Source organism: Gymnogyps californianus, chromosome 1 (genome assembly GCF_018139145.2).
Source record: "Gymnogyps californianus isolate 813 chromosome 1, ASM1813914v2, whole genome shotgun sequence".
Taxonomy (NCBI): domain Eukaryota; kingdom Metazoa; phylum Chordata; class Aves; order Accipitriformes; family Cathartidae; genus Gymnogyps; species Gymnogyps californianus.
The window spans coordinates 155,552,821-155,573,773 of NC_059471.1; the positions used below are offsets into that span (position 1 = coordinate 155,552,821).

General features: G+C 40.1%; 1 protein-coding gene across 1 annotated transcript in view; it reads right to left on the bottom strand.

The window, feature by feature from the left end:
- Nucleotides 1-20,953, bottom strand: part of KIAA1549 (KIAA1549 ortholog) — a 152,298-nt gene that overhangs the window by 71,853 nt on the left and 59,492 nt on the right. Inside the window, exons 2-3 of the mRNA XM_050907580.1 lie at nucleotides 3,956-6,682; nucleotides 2,374-2,462 (exon numbers count right to left, since the gene is read on the bottom strand). Of these exons, the coding sequence (XP_050763537.1) occupies nucleotides 2,374-2,462; nucleotides 3,956-6,682 (2,816 nt within the window). The remainder of the gene's footprint in view (nucleotides 1-2,373; nucleotides 2,463-3,955; nucleotides 6,683-20,953) is intronic.

Consider the following 20,953-nt stretch of genomic DNA (forward strand, 5'->3'; position numbering starts at 1 on the left):
TTGTTTTCCACTTGAACAACTCAGAATATTTGAAATAATAAAGCAGCAGAGACCAAAGTTTCAACTGAAAAAGTTGGGAAAAAAAAATATGTTTTAATCCTCCTTTCAGTGTTAAACTTGTTTTGTATTTAAAGTGAGCAGCAGTTATATCCATCGTTGCCATGGATTTTATTTTTAAAGCATACATTACTACAAAGTTAAATTTAACAAGACTGTCTCCTGATTTACTGTGCATTACATCACAGCAAGGGAACAACATCTGTGAGCTGTAATAGGAGACACAGTAAAAAAGCAGCTTAGGGAAGTACACTGCTTTACCGTAACTTGCAAATGTACACACGGTTCCTGGGTATTCTTGACTAACAAAAGTCAGGTCTGTTTGACTCATTAAGTTTAGCAATATAGACAAATTCTGTTTAAAATTTTGCATTACATCACCGCTCAACATACTGATATTATAGACAACTCTTTTCTTAAAATAACAGTTTTGCTAGTACTCCGCCGTTAGAGGTGAAGACATTTGCTAGTGATTATTTTTAGTGCAAAATCCATACCCAAGGCATCACAAAGAACACATACGACAGCAGCATTCTAGCATAAAATAAGCATAACTGATTCCACAGAGATGTTTCCTCCTTTCGATAGAAAAGAATTTGCAAAGAATGAAGCCAGACTAACTGCATTATTTATAAAGACAGTTACTTCTGAGAAGCCTTAGGGCCAAAACATCCTATTGAGAGCTTTACAAGGCAATAGTGGGCATGAAAGGAAGGAATTTAAAGGGCAAAAATATAAAGCAGCAAGATATCAAATGTTTGCTCCAATCAGCCTCCAAATATTTAGCAACAGATTTTGTCTTACTGCTGTTACTATTAAGAGGGTGAGTCCTTCCATATTAGAGGCATATAAGGTCACTGAAAACTAGTGTAGTTCTATCATCATGAACTTTTGACTTCTACTTGACTATTGTCAGTTTGCACAATCTGAAGGTATAATTCACAAACCAGAAGAAAAATCTCTTATTTACAAAAAAATGTAAAAAGCTTATGGGCAGGTATTGCTAAAAGGACCTAAACTACACATAATTTATAGTGGCAGCTCACTATGGCTGAAGTTTGGCAGAAATTCGTAACACTCCTATCTTGACTGAGTAGTAGAGAAGTATATTCTCAAACACCAGACAGAAGTTGTTTAATTACTCAGTGCAGTGATTATGGCAGGAGCTGTCAAAACACTGTTTCCCCACACAGATCGGCAAGCAGAAGTTAGAGGCACCAAGGGATTCTGTGCATGGAGAAACTCAAGTTATGTTCAACGTTCAAAGTGCTATTTGAGTTAACTTCATAATGAAAATGAGATCACAGACTCAAAAAAGTAAGATAATGTGGTGCTGGGCTATCACAACTGGATGAAGGCAGACATGAAAAATTGCAAGCGCAGCTGAACCTGCACCTACACCAGTAATTCCATTAAAACATTTCATTTCATCCCCACTGTTGAAGTATCTGATTACACAACAAAAGTACCCCCAAACTACCTCTACAGTCTTTTCCTCTCAGACAGAGGGTTTGAGACAGAGGCAGGGTATAGAGCCTTTAAACCCCATCTCAACCAGACACTCACTTTGAGGTTAGGAAACAACACTGAAATATTGTTCAAAGATAATGCCTTGAACATCAAAGCAGAGGAAGCTTTCAAAAAAAACAAACACCACCACCACCCCCCACCACCACCCCCCAAAAAAAAAACCAAGAGTGCAGCAATTCCTAGCCCTGCGAGTGGGGGAAAGACAGGAGTCACACCTATTTGAAGGCTTAAAAAGGACATCTTACCATTGCACACCTGATTTTTTTTCCCCTACCTTTTTCATCTGCCAAGTCCTGCATTTGGGATTCCACCACTTCCCCTGCAAGTGTTGATGGCCTCACTTACAATATAAAATAGCACAAGGCTATGCAGAAGGTTTTGTTCTGTTTAAGGTGCTAAGTATATAATCAGCTAGCAGAAGAAACAAAACTTTTTAACAGGTATTTTGAAGGGTAAAAGCTTTTCAGTTCAGTTTCAATTCACCAGCCAAAGAAGGTGAGCAGCAGAGGCTGGGCACTGCTTGCTCACCTCTGGCAAAACCAAGAAAGGTCTGTCCTAGAAAAGGATGACATTCTAAAAGTAAAAAAAGCTGATGTCATATTGACATTTTAAAAAACAAAACAAACCAAAAAAACCAAAACATGACTAACATTTAAGTTAGAATAAACCTCTCTCTAATATAGTACCACATGGGTTGTTTTTAAATCACCGTTTCAGCCTGTGAACTAAAACCACTATTGTATTATATTGATCAAATAGTACTTGTACACACTTCATACCACTTACCTCTAGCTCTACTGATCGCCTGAACTGAACTCTGAGCACTTCTCTGATGGATTCACTGACATTTTGTAGAACAGCTCTTTGGGCCAGCACTGGAAATTAATGTCAGTCAGTCAATACATTTTAGCTTCATCTCTTGGGCTTTGGTTCAAAGCTGCATTTTCAATTGTGCAATGCATGAAAAAGCAGGCAATGAGATCAACTGCATCAAATGGGTAAGACGATGGACAAGGAAACAGGTAAAGGTGTGACTGTATCCTAAAAAGTGACTGTACATACAGTTTAAGGAACTCCAGGTTTATGTTCTCTCTCTTGTTTTCCCATATCTAATGTGTTTAGCATTCTACTAAAAGAATCTTCTAAAGAGCCACTGAGGCATTCAAATTGGATCTGAAAGTCACAGCACATTCAGTCTGACCTGTGTACAACAAGCCTGCTGTCATAATGCAGTTAAAGTTTTGTAGGCAATGCATGGAATGCAGATGAAGTCAGAAAAAAGCCACAGAAAATATGCATCTACTTTTGTCTTAGATAAAAAGTAAACAAACGTGACATTAATTACTGAAAGGGATATCCACCAAGTAAGAAACTGCTTTAAAAACCCCACATCCCTATGGATGTCATGTCTGTTACAGTCACACTTGAGACTGTAACTATGGTCAAGGAAACAACTGAAAAGTGTCGTGTTGTCATCCTGCATTTACTTTCCATCAGTAACTTGCCTACAAAACTACTCAAATTACAGGTTAAAAAAAAAAATCTTCCTCATCACCAGCATAGCCAGCTCACCTTCATATCTGGAGGATGAGATTATGCTCATTCTGCTTTACGTATTACAAATAAATCTTAAGGGCAAAATGTGTTGCTTACCACAGAACATGCAGCACTTCTGCACCTGCCCTGGATTAGTTCGCTGGTATTGTTTTGTTAACAAGCTAGGAAGAGGTAGGAAAACACCAAAAAAAAGCAAACACAGATGCTGAGACAATTAATTTTGAAACACACTAACGTCACTTTTTCTGGTTACAAACACACCGAATTCAATTGAAGTAAGTATGGGAGGAGGGAAAATATAAACATAAACTAGTACAGTAAAATTATAAAAATGGTAACGAAACCCAAACATTTTTTAAACCAACTCTCCTCTTTCATACAACATTACCTCACATGCAGGTTTTTTTACAAACAGCAGCAACAACTGAAAGGAGAAACTTACTGAGTCAGAACATTTAATAGTTTGGCAGAACAGTACCATGACAGTAACATTCATTTACAACCCATGAAACGATAAAGCAGCCCCTAATTCAGCATACTTGTATACATACATTAGCAATTTTAGAAGACAATTTCATTCTCTGTGCAGTGTAACATATATGTAACTCACTATCACAACAGACTTTGTTCAAGTGAATTCTATTATTTTCAAGAGTAAATGATCAATCAATGCTTTTACAGCTGTTTGTCTAAATTTACACCATATTTCTTTGAAAGGTTCACTTAGCCAATTCAACACCTGCAATTTAGCTAGGGGGTCACATTACAGTGGCTTCTGAAAAACAAAATAAAAATGTTAGGAATATCTTACCCGCAGTGACTAAGTAAGCATCGGGAACCGTGATGTCGCAGACATAGGGTTGCCTGGTAGTGGTAACGGCAGAGGTTACAGCCACAGGTTCAGATGGAGTAGTGGTCGCCTGAGGGGTGGAGGAGAATGTCCCCAGGCTGCCTGCAGCAGTCGTGCCGTGGCTGCCTGTGGCACTGGTGGCAGTGGTCATGGGGACAGTGGTGGAAGCAGCCGATGCCTCAGTACCAGCAGTTACACTGCTGCCTGCTGGAACTTCATATCCAGTGGGAGGGCTAGAAGTCGGAGGAAACTGCGTGGGAGCAAACGACGTGGTCACAGACAGAGATGCTGTCGGAAAGGGCATCGTGCTGCTGGTGTTGGCACGTGATGTCAGGTGGTCAGGGTCTGCAGGAGGAAGGGCCGTGTGGGCACTGCCCTCGCTGCGAGACGTTAAAAGCAGTGTGGGGTTAACTGTAGCACCAATATCCTCATCAGAAGCCGGAGCAGTTGAGAGCAGAGATGAAGATACATTTAAGACAGGAGTTGCCGGAAAGGTTGTAAACAAAGAGATGAGATTTGTTTCATTGAGCAAGATGCTGCTGGTAACAGACTGGGTGTCGGAAGCGGGCAGCACCAGGGTAGGAACCACAGAGTGAGAGGTGGAGAGTGAAGGCTCCAACTGAGAGGTAGCTCCTGTAACAGCTGAGGTAAACACAACTTCAGAACCCGCTGGCAATACTGAGGGTGCTTCCAGAAACACAGACGACTCAGAGTGAAAATGTGATGACAGCGTTATTTCAGGAACATGTGCATCTGGAACAGAGGATGCATTTGAATAAAAGTATGATGGGAACCGAGAAACCTCAGCTTCAGTGGCAGAGTTGACAGTAGTAGCTAACTCCCAGCTGGAAACATCCTCAGAAAGTACTGATGTCCCAGTCAACAAGGTCTGAAGTAACAGTGCTGATAAATCACTTCGCATGACAGAGTAAGAATTTAGCATGGCCGATGACAAAGACAAGTAGCTAGGTTCAATAAGAAATGGTGTTGATAAAACACTGGATGGAAAATCTGAAATATTTAAAGATGGTTCCTCCCTTGTAGATGTCTCGTCAAGCAAAAACACAGATTCTGATGGCATTAATTCTGGCAACTCCAGCAAAGTTGTACGACTGACTGCAAACGATGCTACCGGCTCACTCGGAATGAAGGTAGAGTCAAACAGAACAGTGGTGGCATCAGGAAGTTCTACACGAGTGCTTGGTGTCAATGAAACTGTTTCCAGAACAGGGAGGGAAAACTGGGCAACAGAGATGTTCAGTGATGTTCCTCCAGGGAGCTGATGGTAAGAAGAAATTGTTATAGGTGTTCTGTTGTTAAGGACAGTGTCCGTAGTGCTTAATAAAAACATGCTTGAATCGGGCATTGCTGCGAATCTTGAAGAAAATGAAACAACTGGTCTTGATGGAAAAGTAGTATCAAAAATCTCAGGTGTAGCCTCCTCTAATTCATACCCGTCAGTAATTACAGTTGTAAATGGAGTTATGCCGTGTACTTCAGAGGCTTTGATGGACAAAGTTTCAACATAATCGCCTGAGCCCACATCATGTTCTGGGGAAAAGCCTGCTTCTGGCAGAAGTGAAACTGAGTCACAATACTGACAAGAACTATATGATCTCGTGAAAGGCACTGGACTCATGAGCTCACTGACAAGCTCCGATTGACTTGGTATTTCTGAACCAGCAGGCAAATTTGGTGTTGTACTGGAGAATTCATGTGTAAACAGGCTGGCATTAAGAACCATATCAGAGTCTGTGGAAATGGCAGCTGAGCGAAGCAGGAAAGACACAAATGGAAGACTACTAGGAAATAAAGCAGGCTCAGCACTGGCTGCTGAAGCCAGCGTGGCCCAGGGAATGCTTGGACTAGAGTAGGTCCTTAGACTGAGAGTTTCTGCTGCCCTGCTACTCGCATCAGCGTAAACGTCACCATACGGGTCTGCACTTTGTGCTGTGGCATCTGGGGTTACAGGGCTATTTTTGTCCAGTAGCTTGAGATGAAGAGGTGACCCTTCTGAAGCAGCCTCAAAAGGCAGAGCTGTTAAACTTGCATTGATGTTCTCCCGCACTGCAACTCCCGCCTCTGAAGGAATGGAAGTGAAATAAATAGCTGTATTTGGAGGGTACAATGGCAAGTCTCTGCTTGCTGTTAGCATTTCACTATCTGGTACAAAAGGCTTCAATTCTGTAAGAGTGTTACTGCGTTCAGGGACAGCGCTCAATGGAGTCTTTTGCTGTGCTGTTTTTGAGATATCATATGGTGAAAAAAGGACAGATAATGAAGGTGTTAGCAACACAGTGTCTAACATTTCTCTTGGTGGCTCTACTGTATTAACTGAGTGATGATCTGTTAAAACTGCAAAAGACTTCAGTGGAGGAGTCCACTGTGCCTTTGGAAATGAGCTAATAAATTCATCGTCACTTAAGAATGCCTCATTGCTTGTCACAGAGACATCTACCAACGGCGTACTTCTTCCTTCTGAAATCCTGACCATTTCTTCCTGGTTAAATAAAGTCACATCAAAGGGAGTGGTAACTGATGATAAAACTGTTTGAAGGAAATTACTTTCTTGGGACTCCAAAGTACTTTTTGCTAAGGCCATTTGTGTCCTGCTGCCTGATATGCTTTGGTGTACCTTTGAGTCCATTGAGAAAAAGGAAAAATTTTGCTGCTCCAAGGATCTCTCATCTAAATAGAGAGGGAGAGAGAAAAACAAAAACCAAAACCCACCAGATTAGCATAAGTAGTAAGATCGCAATGAGCAAACCTCACACACAGTATTTCCGGAAACAACTGCCCAGAATTCAAGGGCTGAGACAAAACCTCTCAGTACATGAAAAGCCTCCATGAGCAAGTCAGCACAAAGAGTAAGATTCCCTGTGAAACTCCATTCCCTGGAAATGAGCCGGACAACGTGAGCTCCTCTCACTCTACATCTACTTATCTCTCTACAGCAACACTCCAGCGAGCCCCATGGAAGGGCAGAAAGTGTCTCCCTCTTACCTATGCAAGGCTACAGTGCATGGCAGCTAACGGTCTCACAAAGTAAACAAACCAAAAAGGTAACAAGGAACAATGCAGGGAAAAATTTTGCATAACTTCAGGTCTTCTGCTTTCCTTTAGTATCACTTCATTTCCTCTGGTTTTATTATTTCTTAATATTAGGCTCACTAGCAGATCTCTTCTGTTTCAAGGACCAGATCCTCCCTCTCACATCAGAAATGAGTGACACTTATGAGAGATGAAGAGGGGTTCCCTTTACGTAAGGCAAATGTGGATCTGATATCAACTACAAGAATTTGCTAAGTAACACGTCCAGTAGTTACGCTTACATTGTCAGCCATTCATTTAACTTCTGGCCTTTTAGCAGTCAGTGACAAATTGCTTCATTACACAATTGCCATCTTTATTCACAACCTGCTGCAGGAGTACTCTGTTTATGGGCCACCTGTAATAAAACTTTCACTGCTGCAGTTTGCAGAATTCAAGTAGTAATAGCCGGGTTCAAACACGAAGGAGAAAGGTATGAATTCACCAGATATTTTAACAAAATACTTGCAAAAATCATATATGAATATCATTTACATAACTTGACTATAATTCCTCCTCTCTCACAAAAGTGTTCTTGGGTTACAGAGAAGATCTGTATATAAGCTTTTCCAACCACGGATGCATTTTGCAGAGAAAAGGTTGATTATAGCTTGAGTACTTTTCTGAAATGTCAAGACTGCATTAGTAGCCTTCAGAGCTGAATATTAAAGGAAATCACAGAAAATTGCTGCAGGATATTTTTCAAGGATACACACAAAGGCTTCATCCTTAAATTATCTATTCCACCTGATCATCCTGTTTTCATATAGGAGTGTCCACATAGTGCTCCTGGAACCTAGTGACAACGCACATTAAAAAGGTGCGGGGGGGGGGGGGGGGGGGAGCGGGGCAGGCGGGCGGGAATCCCATCCAGTTAAACCACCAGGGACCAGTTTACAATAAAAACGAGCATACACAGTATGAAGTGCCAGACGGTGATACAGTACACTGCTCAACTGTAACTACATTTGTAACCCTTTAGAGGATGCCTTGAACTCAGTAACCCATGGTAGATCTTGCAGGAATAGCTCACCTATCTGTTACGCACTGTTGTCAGTCTAACAACACTTTCCAGAGGTGATAAACTGCTGTACTCATCCCCTCCTCGCTGGTCTGTTTGCTAAATTCCTTGACAAAACTTTTCAAGTGCTGACGTACTGACTTGATAAATTTTGAAGCTACCAATCTGAAAAGCACAATTACAAGAATTAATGCACAGAGCTAATACCACTGTACCACTAATCACACCTAATGAAATGAGCGCTGTGACTATATACTTTTACAGATCCCATACACAATGTTTTGCAGCATAGTAGATACTATTCTCTCAAGTAGTCCCAAACCATTTTTTCCTCCTGAAACTCACTGTAGGCATTGCCAGCTTTATGATGCTTAGTTGTGGTGTAATGAGAAAATATACTGCCTTACAGTGCTCTTAGGGCAAAAAAAAAAAAAAGATAATAAAAGAAAAAACAGGTACACTCTTGTAAAAGCTATGTAAGACAAATACACAAGTCCATCCTTGACTTCTTTCATGGAGGTCAGCTGTTTGAACATGGCACAGTGCCGCACAGTGCAGCCACCATGGAATAACAGCCTTCACAAGCAGTTAACATGGTAACAGACAAAGCAGTTTCTAGTAAGCATGGAACTGAAACATGGACCCTGAGCCAGCCCCGTTTGCTGACCAAAAGCTATTCAATGTTTTCTCCTCGCTAAAAGACTCCCTAGCCTCACTCCTTCCTTTGACTTAGGCTTCTAGCCTTTATTTTCCTCTTTGTGACTTTTTGAGTAAGCAGAGAGTTACTAAAGAAAAAAGACTTACAAGGCTATGAAACAAACACTGCCAAAATGAATCACTTCTCTCCCTATACGCATGCACAAGTTCTTTTAGCCAGCTCTGTAAAATCCTGTCCACCCTGGTCACACTTCGGACACCTAGCGCTTGCTTACACTGAATTTCAAATTGCAGGCAAACATGCTAACAGATAAAGTTCTTGTTCATCACAGCTTCGTGTTGTAAATCCCCGCAGCAGTAACACAAGACAGCTGTATTAGCGTCAACACAGTAAGCACGGTAAACGTGGAATTGCTACACGTGACAGTTAATATGACTGGCAAAGGCAAATACATACTAATTCGTAACTGCACTTTTGATCACATATCTCCACAAATCTTTGACCCAAAGCTAGAGGTGATTTCACAAAGAAAACAGTTTCACTGCCTATACATGTCTGTGCTGTGTATCATCTTCTTCCTTCACCCATACAGAGCTCCCTTTATCTTTGTTCAATTTGACAGGGGAGCTGTCACAAGGCAGGATCCTGCTGGAAGTGACTACACATCACAGAAAGATGTTCTGAAGAGTTAAGTGCACCACCATAAGCTGTCCAATAGACATCCATAAGAGACAAGGGCAATCTTGGCTTTAAATTCATTCTGACTTTAGAGTTAGTTTTTTCTTGACAGTCTGCTAATATTTTTTCCTTGAAAGACATAAAGTAATAGTAAATAACAATTTTATCATACATCTGTGCCTCTTAATGTAAAGAATCTTGCCACTGACACCAGGAAAGAAAAAACACAACTTCTGAAAAAGATATTTCTTTTTTTTTAAGGAAAACACACCATGTCTTGAAAAAGTTACAAGCTATAAAACAAGGTAAGAGTATTGTTACTTGAGACAAGTGGAGTGGGAAAAATTCACCAGTGCCTATAGGATTTTGAAACAACTTCTCACCGGCAAGTTCGCAAGCCCATGTTCCATGCTATTTGCTTTGCTTAGTGTTTTAGAAGCAGGCAGCGTTAGTGACATGCCATTAATAATACAAATTATTGTTTTCTGTCATCTCCAGAAGAAAACAGTGTACTACTTGAATACTGCTTGTCAGAACTATGCACGCCTCTCATGGAGAGCAGATGGGACGTGTGGCAGATGTGCCCGGGAGCAGCCAGACAGCCGACAAAGAGGAAGGAAAAGCAAAGGAAAAAGGGAAGGAGGTGAAGGCACACCACAGCATGACAATCAAGCCCTCAATCAGCACAGAGCAGCCTATCTGGCTATACTGTGGGACAAAGAAAGCAGACAGATTGCACATGTTCTGGTGTATCTCAATGCCACGACTGCACAAAGCTATTGATGAATATCAACGCTGACTTGTTTGTTTGCACAGCTGCTGTTGCTGGGTGATGGTTTCACCGTCCAGCAACTGTACTGCTGTTGAGCTACACAACAGTGACAGGATGACAATCAGACAAGCCAAACTCCGCCAAGCTGATAACATTATGAAAAAGAATAGCTAGCTTAGGAAGCAAAGCTGTGATCCCAAGCTACAGCAAAGGGGAGGCAAGGAGAGCACTTGTGGCAGGGGCCACGGGAGGCACAGATGGCACCAGTACAATGCCTCAGCTCAGACGACATTCGGACACGGGAGGAGTGACAGCATAGGAAATATGCTGATGGGCTTGGGGTGACGAACTCTCTGCTGCTTCTGCTGCCTCCCAAAACTGGTAAGAACCTGAATGAAATTCACAAGTCATGAAACCTGTCACTGAACACAACGACCTCTTCAACTGCCAAATCTGTATTTACAGAAGAACAGCCATGCACTGTTAACACTGGCACGGACTTGCGTGAATTTGGGAAGGCCATAATACCAGGACAGCACTTTCCCATGACTACAGCAAAGGACTGCTGCAGTTTATAGACTTCTTTGGTGACAAAAATATACCATGTCAGCTTGCCAGAAAACTATGTGTGTTCATAAACCAGGAACTAGACTAGTCATTTTTCCAGAAAGCAATTAGAGGGATGTAGTTTTCATCCCTCCTGTAGTTGCAGTGCTGAAAAGTAATGTCTGTTCTATACTTTATAATAAAGTAAAAAAGGATGAGGTTTCAAATATATATTTGTAATTATATGCATGTATTCATATGCTTTCATATTTTCATATTTCATTTATTTACAATAAATACACTTTCATATATTTTTAAATGCAGGATCCAAGATGTAATCTCACCTCTGCCACTAATCTCTCACACGACTTCAAAAAAGTTGCATCACTTTTCGGCACTCTGCTATTCAAATGTGGCAATTGCACACTATCACGACTATCAATATCTACTAAAATGTAGGTAATTTCCTGTATTATGAAGATGTTAAATTATACATGAGAGGTACAGGCATGACAACAACGAATACAATGGAGAAGTCCTTACTTGTGATGAAACTAAACCTTGAGAATAGAACTAGTAATTTTTGCTCTATTATTTTTGAGAAACTAAGTAACAGCTAATAAAGTTTGCAAATATCAGAAAGTGCCAGCAGACTAGCAGCAAACCAGTTCAAAACATACATCACTTAAAAAAAAATGATCTTCTGTGTACTAACACAATGATCTACAAAATTAAATTTTAGTACCTTTATTTTTTAGGCAAGGAGAAAAACTGTTCTTTATTGCTGCCCCTTGTTTCAAACAGAGGCATTTTAGGTAGAGAAGCAACCAATCCTACATACGTCCCAAGTATTATGGGAAAATCCCTATTAAACTAGATAACAACAGTTCCCAAATTACTAAAATTAAAGCTATGAACTCACTAGGAATATTCACCACTTGAAATGGCTCCTTGACTATGCAGTAGAGTAGCACATCACATTTAAGGGATGCTTTTAACAACATTCTTTTAATTTAACTTTGAGAAATGGAAGTAAGAAATTGAAATAACTGAATGTAGCATAGGACGAGACCACGCAAGGGTAGAGAGAATGATAGATGCAAATGTATCTGGAAAAAAAAAAAAAATCATAACTCTTCCTCATATGGCTTAACACTTAATAACTTTCTAATTTATTTAACAGCATTTAGTTCAGCTTCCATCACAAAGAGCTTGTATGCATTAGGTCATTGCAAAAAATTTACACAGTTCTCTCGTGTAAGCCTTTAACTAAATTTCTTAGGTGTCTGGCTTGTAGGAAAATACCAGTCACAGAAGCATGTGCAGCTGAAAAGCTGTCTGCTTTCTTCTCTGGGAGCCATTAAGCATGGATTGAACAGTGACAGTAATCACCCCTGGCACACAAAAGCCAGGGAAAGGAGGGGATGGGAGCCTGCACTGTTCCTCCCTTCCTGAGCTCCAGCTCCCAGCTCCTCTGTGGGGCTCTGGGCAGCTTTTGGAAGGTTCTGTTCCCCAGAGCACATGCTGCACCCGTGCCCAACGCTCCCTTGCCACAGCACACGCTTAGGCTGTGCAAGGGACACAAATCATCTGGAGTTCTAACAGCTGTTTCTCAAAGATGTTCATTTTCTTGTCGTAAAAGATCAAGAATATCTCTCATCATTTACCACATGCGCTTATGAATTTTAACTAATTAAGCTGCTTGTACAACCTGAGAGGTTAAAAGAGAAAGTAAAGAAAAAAAAAAATTATGCTAAGTCTCGGCACTCTTTCGCACTGCAGTTGAAGATAAAATTTCATACAAATAGAAAAAGTTGTATTAAGAGAAAAATAATAGTGTCAATAAGAAGCATGCAAAGTGAGTGCCTATGTACATGCACGCTCACTTTGGACACTTCAGGTTTCAATACATAGCCAAGAAAGAAGAGGAACATCTTGAAGTCATTCTTCATCCACATGCAAACAGATGTGACTCAGCTGCTGCCCAGGTGCAAGTATACAAGAAACTCCCCCTCCTGCACAGCAAATGAGCACAAGCTTCCATCTCTGCATGAGGAGAAAAGGTGCACAAAGGGAAGAAGCAAAGATAAAACCTCACTTGCTTGCCAGCAGAATTGAGGAAGACTTTGTAAAGAAAGAGGTTTAGCAGAAGGCAGTCTAACTGCATTTCATACCTGAGTCAAAAAATACATCATTGCACTCCTCATCAAGTATTGCATTCGAAAACCAATACCAATGAACCTATAATACCAGGCACTAGTATTTATATTTTCTTCCTTATCCAACATTAAAAAAAAAAAAATCAAAACTTCCTTTGGGACACTTTTGCTGGTAACCATCATGTTAAACAGCTGTAGGCAGTCTGGGATCCCAACTTCCACTGCACGGCCGACAGAACACCTCATCAGAAAACTTGCAATCTATATTCTGATCCAGGAATCTTCCTAACACACCCACTGCTGAGGCAGAACAGGACCCTGTAGTAGTTTACAGTAAATGGTAGATTAAAAGAAAAAAAAACACAGCTTCCCTTTATTTAATACCACTGTAACACATTCTGTTTTGCACGAAAGAGAGGAAAAACCTTGCAACCCAAGTGAAGCTTTTCGTAACACAGATAACAGCACACCACCAGATCAGGCAGTAAGGGCAGGAAAGCATACAGATGGGGAGAGAGTGAACAACCCTACCACCCACTCCATAAACACAAGCACACGGTGAGATCCACCTCCCAAACAGTATTATTACCTTTGAAAAACCACAACTTTGATAACAAGTGGGCTGGGAACAAAACCCACGCACAGAACAGTTTGTTATGCCTACACAACACCTGCAAACCCAAATGATACAGAAATCCTCACTAGTGGAACTGCATAAAGCTCTTATAGCACCAAGATGCCTCGAGCTGACAATCCCTCTCTAGAACTTCTCTGAACAGAGATACCTGAACGCAGAGGTGAGAAAGCAAATTAGCCATGACAAGACACACCATTTCAAACATCTCAGGGGGAAGAAAGGTAGATGTTTCCCATACAGAAGCCTTCTACGGCCACTACGTGTTCCTACAGACCATCACCCACAGTTGAGGAAAGCAACGGCTTCGTGCAGAGCTCAGCACTCTAACGCAACCGGCTGCTGGCCATGCACGCACATGCACAGAAAACTGCAAATCAAATTGTAGTTCAAAGTGTAGCTTTTGCTGGGAGCATTCATGCTTTTTTGGCATTTAGTTGTACATGACATCATCATATGGGAAGCCATATGTTAGGGATAAAGTACACACAAACTTCTTGAATTGGCTTTACAAATGTTAATTCTAAGAAAAACTCTCATCATTTGCTCATCATAATAACCAGGTCACATTTTTAAAAAGAAAGAGATTTCTTTCCCCTTGTCCTTTTTTGTTTTTTTTTAATTGCTCTCTGCACAGCAATTTGATTTTTAGTCTCTAAAGAGCCAGTGTCAGCTTTCATCCAACCAAATGGCTACTGAGAAGCTTTCTGTTTATGCTCAACGCTGCAGTGTCCTCCAAAATGCAGATCCTGGAAGCTTTTGAAAAGACCAATTAAATTTATATTAGCCTCTCTCTTGTGCCGATGACATATCAGTGAGTAGTATTTTGCACCCAATGCATACAAATACTTTTAGCAAAAAATACATCCTTAAAACAAAATAATTTTTATTTCTTAAATTGCATTGTCACTATAAAACCTCTAGAAGCAATGAAATGACAGAGAGCCTGAAGACAAGACTAACTGCCTAATTAAAACAGAGCCTATGCTCTATCCTAGTAACCCAATTATCCACAGGGACTCTCTTCATTGACACATATCCTTAACTGTGCCGTGCTGACAAAGGAAAAATACCCTTGACTGAGCTTTAAGTTGTTCAGGTCAGCAGGCTTGTTGCTCCAAAATCATACTACTTCAAGGAATAAATGGAAGTCCCAACCTGCAACACCTAAAAGCAGCTCCTTTGAGAAGTTAATTCACAAGACTTTCATTACACAAAGCATGATGAAAAATCTGAAAAGATGAGATTTTCAACTGGCAGAGTATCATCACTCTGTATTAAACTCACAAAACAACTTCATTGCTCCAGGGCCAGATCGTAACAATATGCCTGTACATGCTTAATTTTTCAAACAGCTGTATATGCATAAGCAAATAATACTGAAAAACTCTTGCACAGTCGGATATGAAGGCATTTAGTGGTACTTGCAGCATGTATCATTTGGCAAATCAAGTCACATGAGAGAGAATCTGTCAATGCATTTTCACAGAAAAAAAGATATTTCACAGAAAAGCTGGGAAAGAGAGAACAGTCCCAGCTACCGCAGCCTTTGGGGCTGAAACTAAGTGCTCACCAAGAGCTGAAAACATGAAAAGAAAAGGGACATACAAAGAGATGGAACAGAAGTTCAAGAAGTACTCACTTTAAGTAAAGGTTTGAAATAAGTTACCTAAGGTTTTTCTTTACGATACGCAAGTGTTATTGGCCTTGACCTCACTTGCAAAAAGAGAAATCTCCTAAAAAAACCTCTGTAATAAATAGACAGTCACCGCGTAATACCAAAGATCAAACTTCTGCCATAATTTATACCCACAGAACTTCCAGAAGACAATTCCCCAGCAAAATTACTAGGGAAGAAGAAAGAAGGCAACAAGTATTATTTCAAATAATAAAACCCAAACAAACAGCAACAAACAAGCGACCAACCAAAACAAAACAACCATAAACCCCCCACACACTTTTCTGCCCCTTCCCTATAGGCTGTCAGGCTTAGGCATCCACTGCACAACATATGCAAATTCAATGCAAATATCCTTACTAGAGATTCTAAAACTACATCAGTTTTAAGAATAATTATGATATCAAGTAGTATGTTTCCTTGTGCAAGTATCTCAAGATTTAGCAATTAATTCTGGTCTTTTTGTCTTTTTCACCTTAACATCCTCAAAACATGACAAACAAAGAAATCGCAGTTGCTAGCATCTTAAGAGAAATGAAACTTGCCCAAAGCCTTTTCTTCAGTGTCCTTAATGCAATACAACAGGCCTAATCACCGCTCTCAGAGCACTCTACTGGAAACAGGTTATCCTGAGCTAGTGCCGTCTAAGCTGTCAGACCTGGGGCCAAGTTCATGACCAACACAAATTAGTTCAACTACCGGCTCCAGCAAAGTTGCATCATCTTTTCTGAGCACTGAAGTTGGTGCTGTGAGACCACAAGTTATCGGCCATAGAATAACACCCAAGATATTAAGGTGAGAGTCTTCTATTTCTTGGTACTCTCAGTTGCTCAAGATGCATGTGGCACTCCAAACTTAAGAGAAAGAAGCTGTGGATACTGAAGACCCCAAGTCCTGGTAATAAGACCATCCTGTAATAAGAACTGCAGTTTCTGCACAGCCCTAGAAACTTCATAGCCTCAGTTAACAACAGAAACAAAAGAATGAGTAAATAACATGTTAACAAGAGTAGCAGAAATAAATCAGAAAAGGATCTACTGCAGGAAACAATGAATATATAGATAATCCAGAAAAAGAATCTAAGGAGAGTATTCTTACTAGAAATACGTATAGGAGAACCAGAAAGGTAACAAAACAACTGTAAAGGACAGAGAAATATATAGGAGTGGAAAGCATTACATAGTCCTACTTTATGCGGCAGTCTGCTCACAGCATTTTTTTACAGGAACAGTGTCTCGTCAGGAACATCACAAAGTAAAACTTCGTAATTAACATATTGGGAAGTATACTACAAAACCAACAATAAAAGGGAACGGCAAGGAATCTCCTCTTATCAAAACTTAACACACACGAGACAAATGAGAAACAGAAACAACTTGTTGGGAAACGGATCAGTTAATGTGCCTTTCCCAAGCAAGACTACTAGCAGAGAGCAACTGAAACATGTTTCAGAACAACTGGGCATTAAAGAAACTGAACAGCCACAGCACAGCCACACTAGCCTTGGAGAAAACATTTTTGTTATAACTGACATTTATTAGCAGCATGAAAGAAAATACATTTTCCTTAAAGCAACGAGGAGAAAAGGAGGTGGGCAAGGCATCATGCAGATAACAATAGCCAAACTCTCCCACATTCAGTAATAATCATTGCACACTTGTCACCTTGGCTGCCATAAAGCATCCCATTACGAGTAGACTTTTCAAGATCCTGTGGTACAGCACCATGTTAGCTTGGCTGTGAATTGTTGCCGAAGTGAATGATGACACTGAAGAGATGGTCATTCTAAGTCCTTACTAGGACCTTTCCTGGTCCTTAAGCTCCCTGGGTCATCCCTTCAATTCTCCATAGGCTCTACTGTGTAAGGTTGCACAAGGTTCCAACCTACGTCCATTACTGTTCAGTAAAGCTACAGACACAGGAGTCAGTGATGGGTTATAAATTGCAGCACATGCTGATTAAACACAGACCTATATGCACTACTCCATCTATCACAGATGGCACTGTTAAAGGTATTGTCCACTGAAAAAACCTGGCCCAGGATTAGAAGGTCCTCAGGTGAATCTCACATCTGGTTAAAACCCTGCCGATTCCCATGCACACTGGAGAAAGCAACTGGGAAACAGGGTTGAGATGCATTCTGGCTGCATAGTCTTCAAGACAAAGGCATTAAAAAAAGAATATCCAAGAACAGTAAACATTGGTCTCATGAGAATAATACAGGCTTCTCTTCAATTCAGACCTTGGTATTTGTTTCGAGATGATCTGATCTACATTTTAGGACAACCTAGAAGTTTAACCCAGTGAAGTGCTGATGAGTTCCTTCCTTATGTGGGACTCCTCAGGACAGTACACAATATTTTTGGAAGCTGAAACATACCTCTTAGATTCTGAACTGAAATTAAAAGTGGGGCTTTTCGTTTATGATGTTGTCAATAGCTTCAACCTATCTACTTTAAAAACATCATCACATTGAACCAGGTGAAGCACTGAGTTCCTTTCATATGTGGTACGCCTCAGGACAACACACTATTTTTGAAACAGCTACCCATTGGATTCTAAACTGAATTTAGAAGTTGGGGGTTTGATGTCATGAATAGCTTTAACGTTCCTACTTGAAAAATATCACTGCATTGAAACTGGGCCTCTGCAGTGTGAATAGGGCTGCCAGTGTTCTCCACAAGGAACCACACATTTGAAGCATCTCCCTTCCCTCTCCAAAATATTCCAAGAGGAAGGAAGTAATTCAGTTACATCTGTAATGAGGGAAAAGGCAGAACTGTGGGTAAGCAAGAGTTCAGTTTTATCAGGAATCATGACATGAGTTCCAAGAATAAAAACACAAAGTAGAGGCAAGGCTGATGCACATTTTTTATTTGCATATAAATGCAAATAAATACATACAATTTTCCAAAATAAAGAACAGACCCCTTTCTGATCAAACACACACAACTATTCTCCTTTATTGCATGCTTAGTACAATTTAAAATAATCATAGGCTTCTTCTGTTCATTTAAAAAAAAAATCAGCTTATGCATATCACAATGTCTCCAAACAATAAAAAATGAAATTAAAATGACTGCACATGTTAATAACTACTTTCACTTTTATTCCACATAATGTTAAAATAAACAATATTATTGGATAAAGAAATAACACCCATATGATAATTTTCACAGCGTATCAGTCTTAAGAAATTTACTGTTCAGAAGAATTCCATCTGCAGTGAAACAGGTTCAAATCAAAGGGAAAAGAAATATACTAACCTTCTCTATTAAGTTATCAGTTACTAGAGATGAAGTATTTACAATGTACGTGAATGTTGTTTGATATATCCCTTACAGAGCTGGAAAATCCACTCCTGCCTTAAAAGAAAGAGGCTGCTAGAGGACAGCACATTAGGTATAACCAGACATACTCTTAAGAGCCAACCCCAGCTCCTGTATGTTGGGATTCTTCCCCTTTCTTAGGTGGAAGAGCTGAATTAAAGATCCTGGTTGACTGTTGATGCATTCTTCTCCTAGTACCCTAATCCCAGGAAATAACGTTATTCATAGTAACTATATGTCCACACCTTAGAAACCACAATAGAAGTACCAAGATGAAATACCCCAAACAAAAATTTTGTAAGCAACCACCTCAAGAACTGTTCAATCAAAAAAAAAAAATTCTCTCAAGAGGAAATACTTTCCTATAGAAAAGAACAGTCCCCAGTAAAAGACAGTGTCTTCTATATCAAGCTGATTTCAATTATTTAAGAGGCTGCATCATGCACATGGCTATTTTCTTACATCAGCTTGGTCTTTCACAAGTCACACTGCTGAAGTGCCCATGATCAAAAATGGCCTGTGTTTCTGGATCAGGTCACAACACAGATACTTTGTACTACTTTGCCATGTATAGCCAAACTACTATAAAATTTTTATTTATGCTAAAGGAAAAGCAGGTCAGTCTTACACAAGTTATGAGCTACAGTTTACTCTATTTCACTCCCTGTGGTTTCAACCCCCCCTCCAACAGTCAGTCACTTGGAAATGGACTTCTAGCCTACTTATCTCTAACTGTGATACTCCTACTATCCCACTAACACTCTCTTGCTATAAACTGACCTAATACAGAGACTGGCAGGAGTATAGTTACCATAGACCTAAGGCATCATTTCTCCACTTCCTGGATAGAAAAAAGCACTTCAGGGAGGGCTTTTGCCCCCCAAATAAGTATAAGAAATCATTCTGGAAACACAGGGAAATTTCTACTTTCTTTTTAAGTGGACCAGTCAGGGCTTAAAAAGGGCTAAAGAAGAGATGATTTTGGAGTACATGAGCTTGATTATCCGTTGCTTTTAGCCTTACACAGGTATTCACACATCTGTAAAGTGCTGTTATCCTAACCTGGGAAAGTTTGCACACAGCGCACAGAAAATAACTGTCTACACAGAGAATTCGGTCCATTAACTAATATTGGTCTTGTCCAGTAAAGAGTGTAGTACAGAGAGAACCTGTTAAAGTGAAAAGAGAAAACGTGCCAGGAGTATGATAGTTTGAGCTTTGCTCTCAAATGCACTATATTTAAACACTCCCGCTTGCAATGATCTGAGCCTTATTCAACCTTTGGAGTAAGATTTTTTTCTGTGCAGATTTTTTCCTGCAGGGCAAACATTATATGGCACCCAGCACAGTGGTACAACTGAGCTTAGCCCCTCCAGTGCAGTCCTGTGCAAAGCACCTTGAGTGCTGTAGGAAACAGAGTGCTCCTTGCTCAGCTGACTGTATGGGGTTCTGCAGGAAAGCATACAAACACAAGCCGGTTGTCTCATGCTGTGATATTAAAAAAGGAAATAAGAGCTTTACATGTGACTTTGTGTCTGGTTTTGGATGCTGTACTTAAAGAAAAATATGGTCTAATTATAAAGAATCCAAAGAAGAGTACAAGAAGGGACAGAGGTTCTCTAATGAGGAAACAACTGAGATAAAGTTGGGATTAATCATCCTAAAGGAAAAGTGATTACATGGGGAAGGGAAGGTACATAATAAAACATGCCAATTGTTTTTAAGCACATGTAAAGTTATAGCAAAGAGGAAAAATCTCTTCTCCTCATCTATACTAGACAGCTCAGCAGTCCTAATAGCCATTAGGATGAGTTTTCCAAAGGTCAATGTTGCTCTATATTGGAAAGGATTGCTCCAGATGGTCCAGGAGTCTCCATCACTGGAGGTCTTTAAGAACAGTTTAAACAACCACATCAGGAATGATAATTACAGCTGATTCTTGCTTTGAGACTTCTTTCAGACCTGTTTCCTCTAATCCAGGCTGTTCAGATGCACTGTAGAGGGAAATCAATGTCACATGCGTTCAAAAAAAAAGTTGCAGAGCTAAACCTTCTGTGCAGTTTCTCATATAAAGCAAAGCTATTTTAAAGAAAATAAACCAATAAGCTGTGTTTATGAATATCCAAACTTTACTGCTAGTTGAGAAAGGAATTTCTCCAGGATCTGTTAAATTAAAAATGTTAGCTTATATATAGTGAATTGTCACCATAAACACGAGGTTGCCAAGTAATAGGTCAACTAACACACTTAAAGGTATGCTGAGCAGGAATTGTAATCAGTGATTATACAGAATTCCCTAATCCTAACTAGCAATTAGTTACCAATGGGTAGTAAGCAAAGTGCATATGACTCTCTTCAAGAGCAATAGAACATGTTCTGTATTCAGCTGGATAA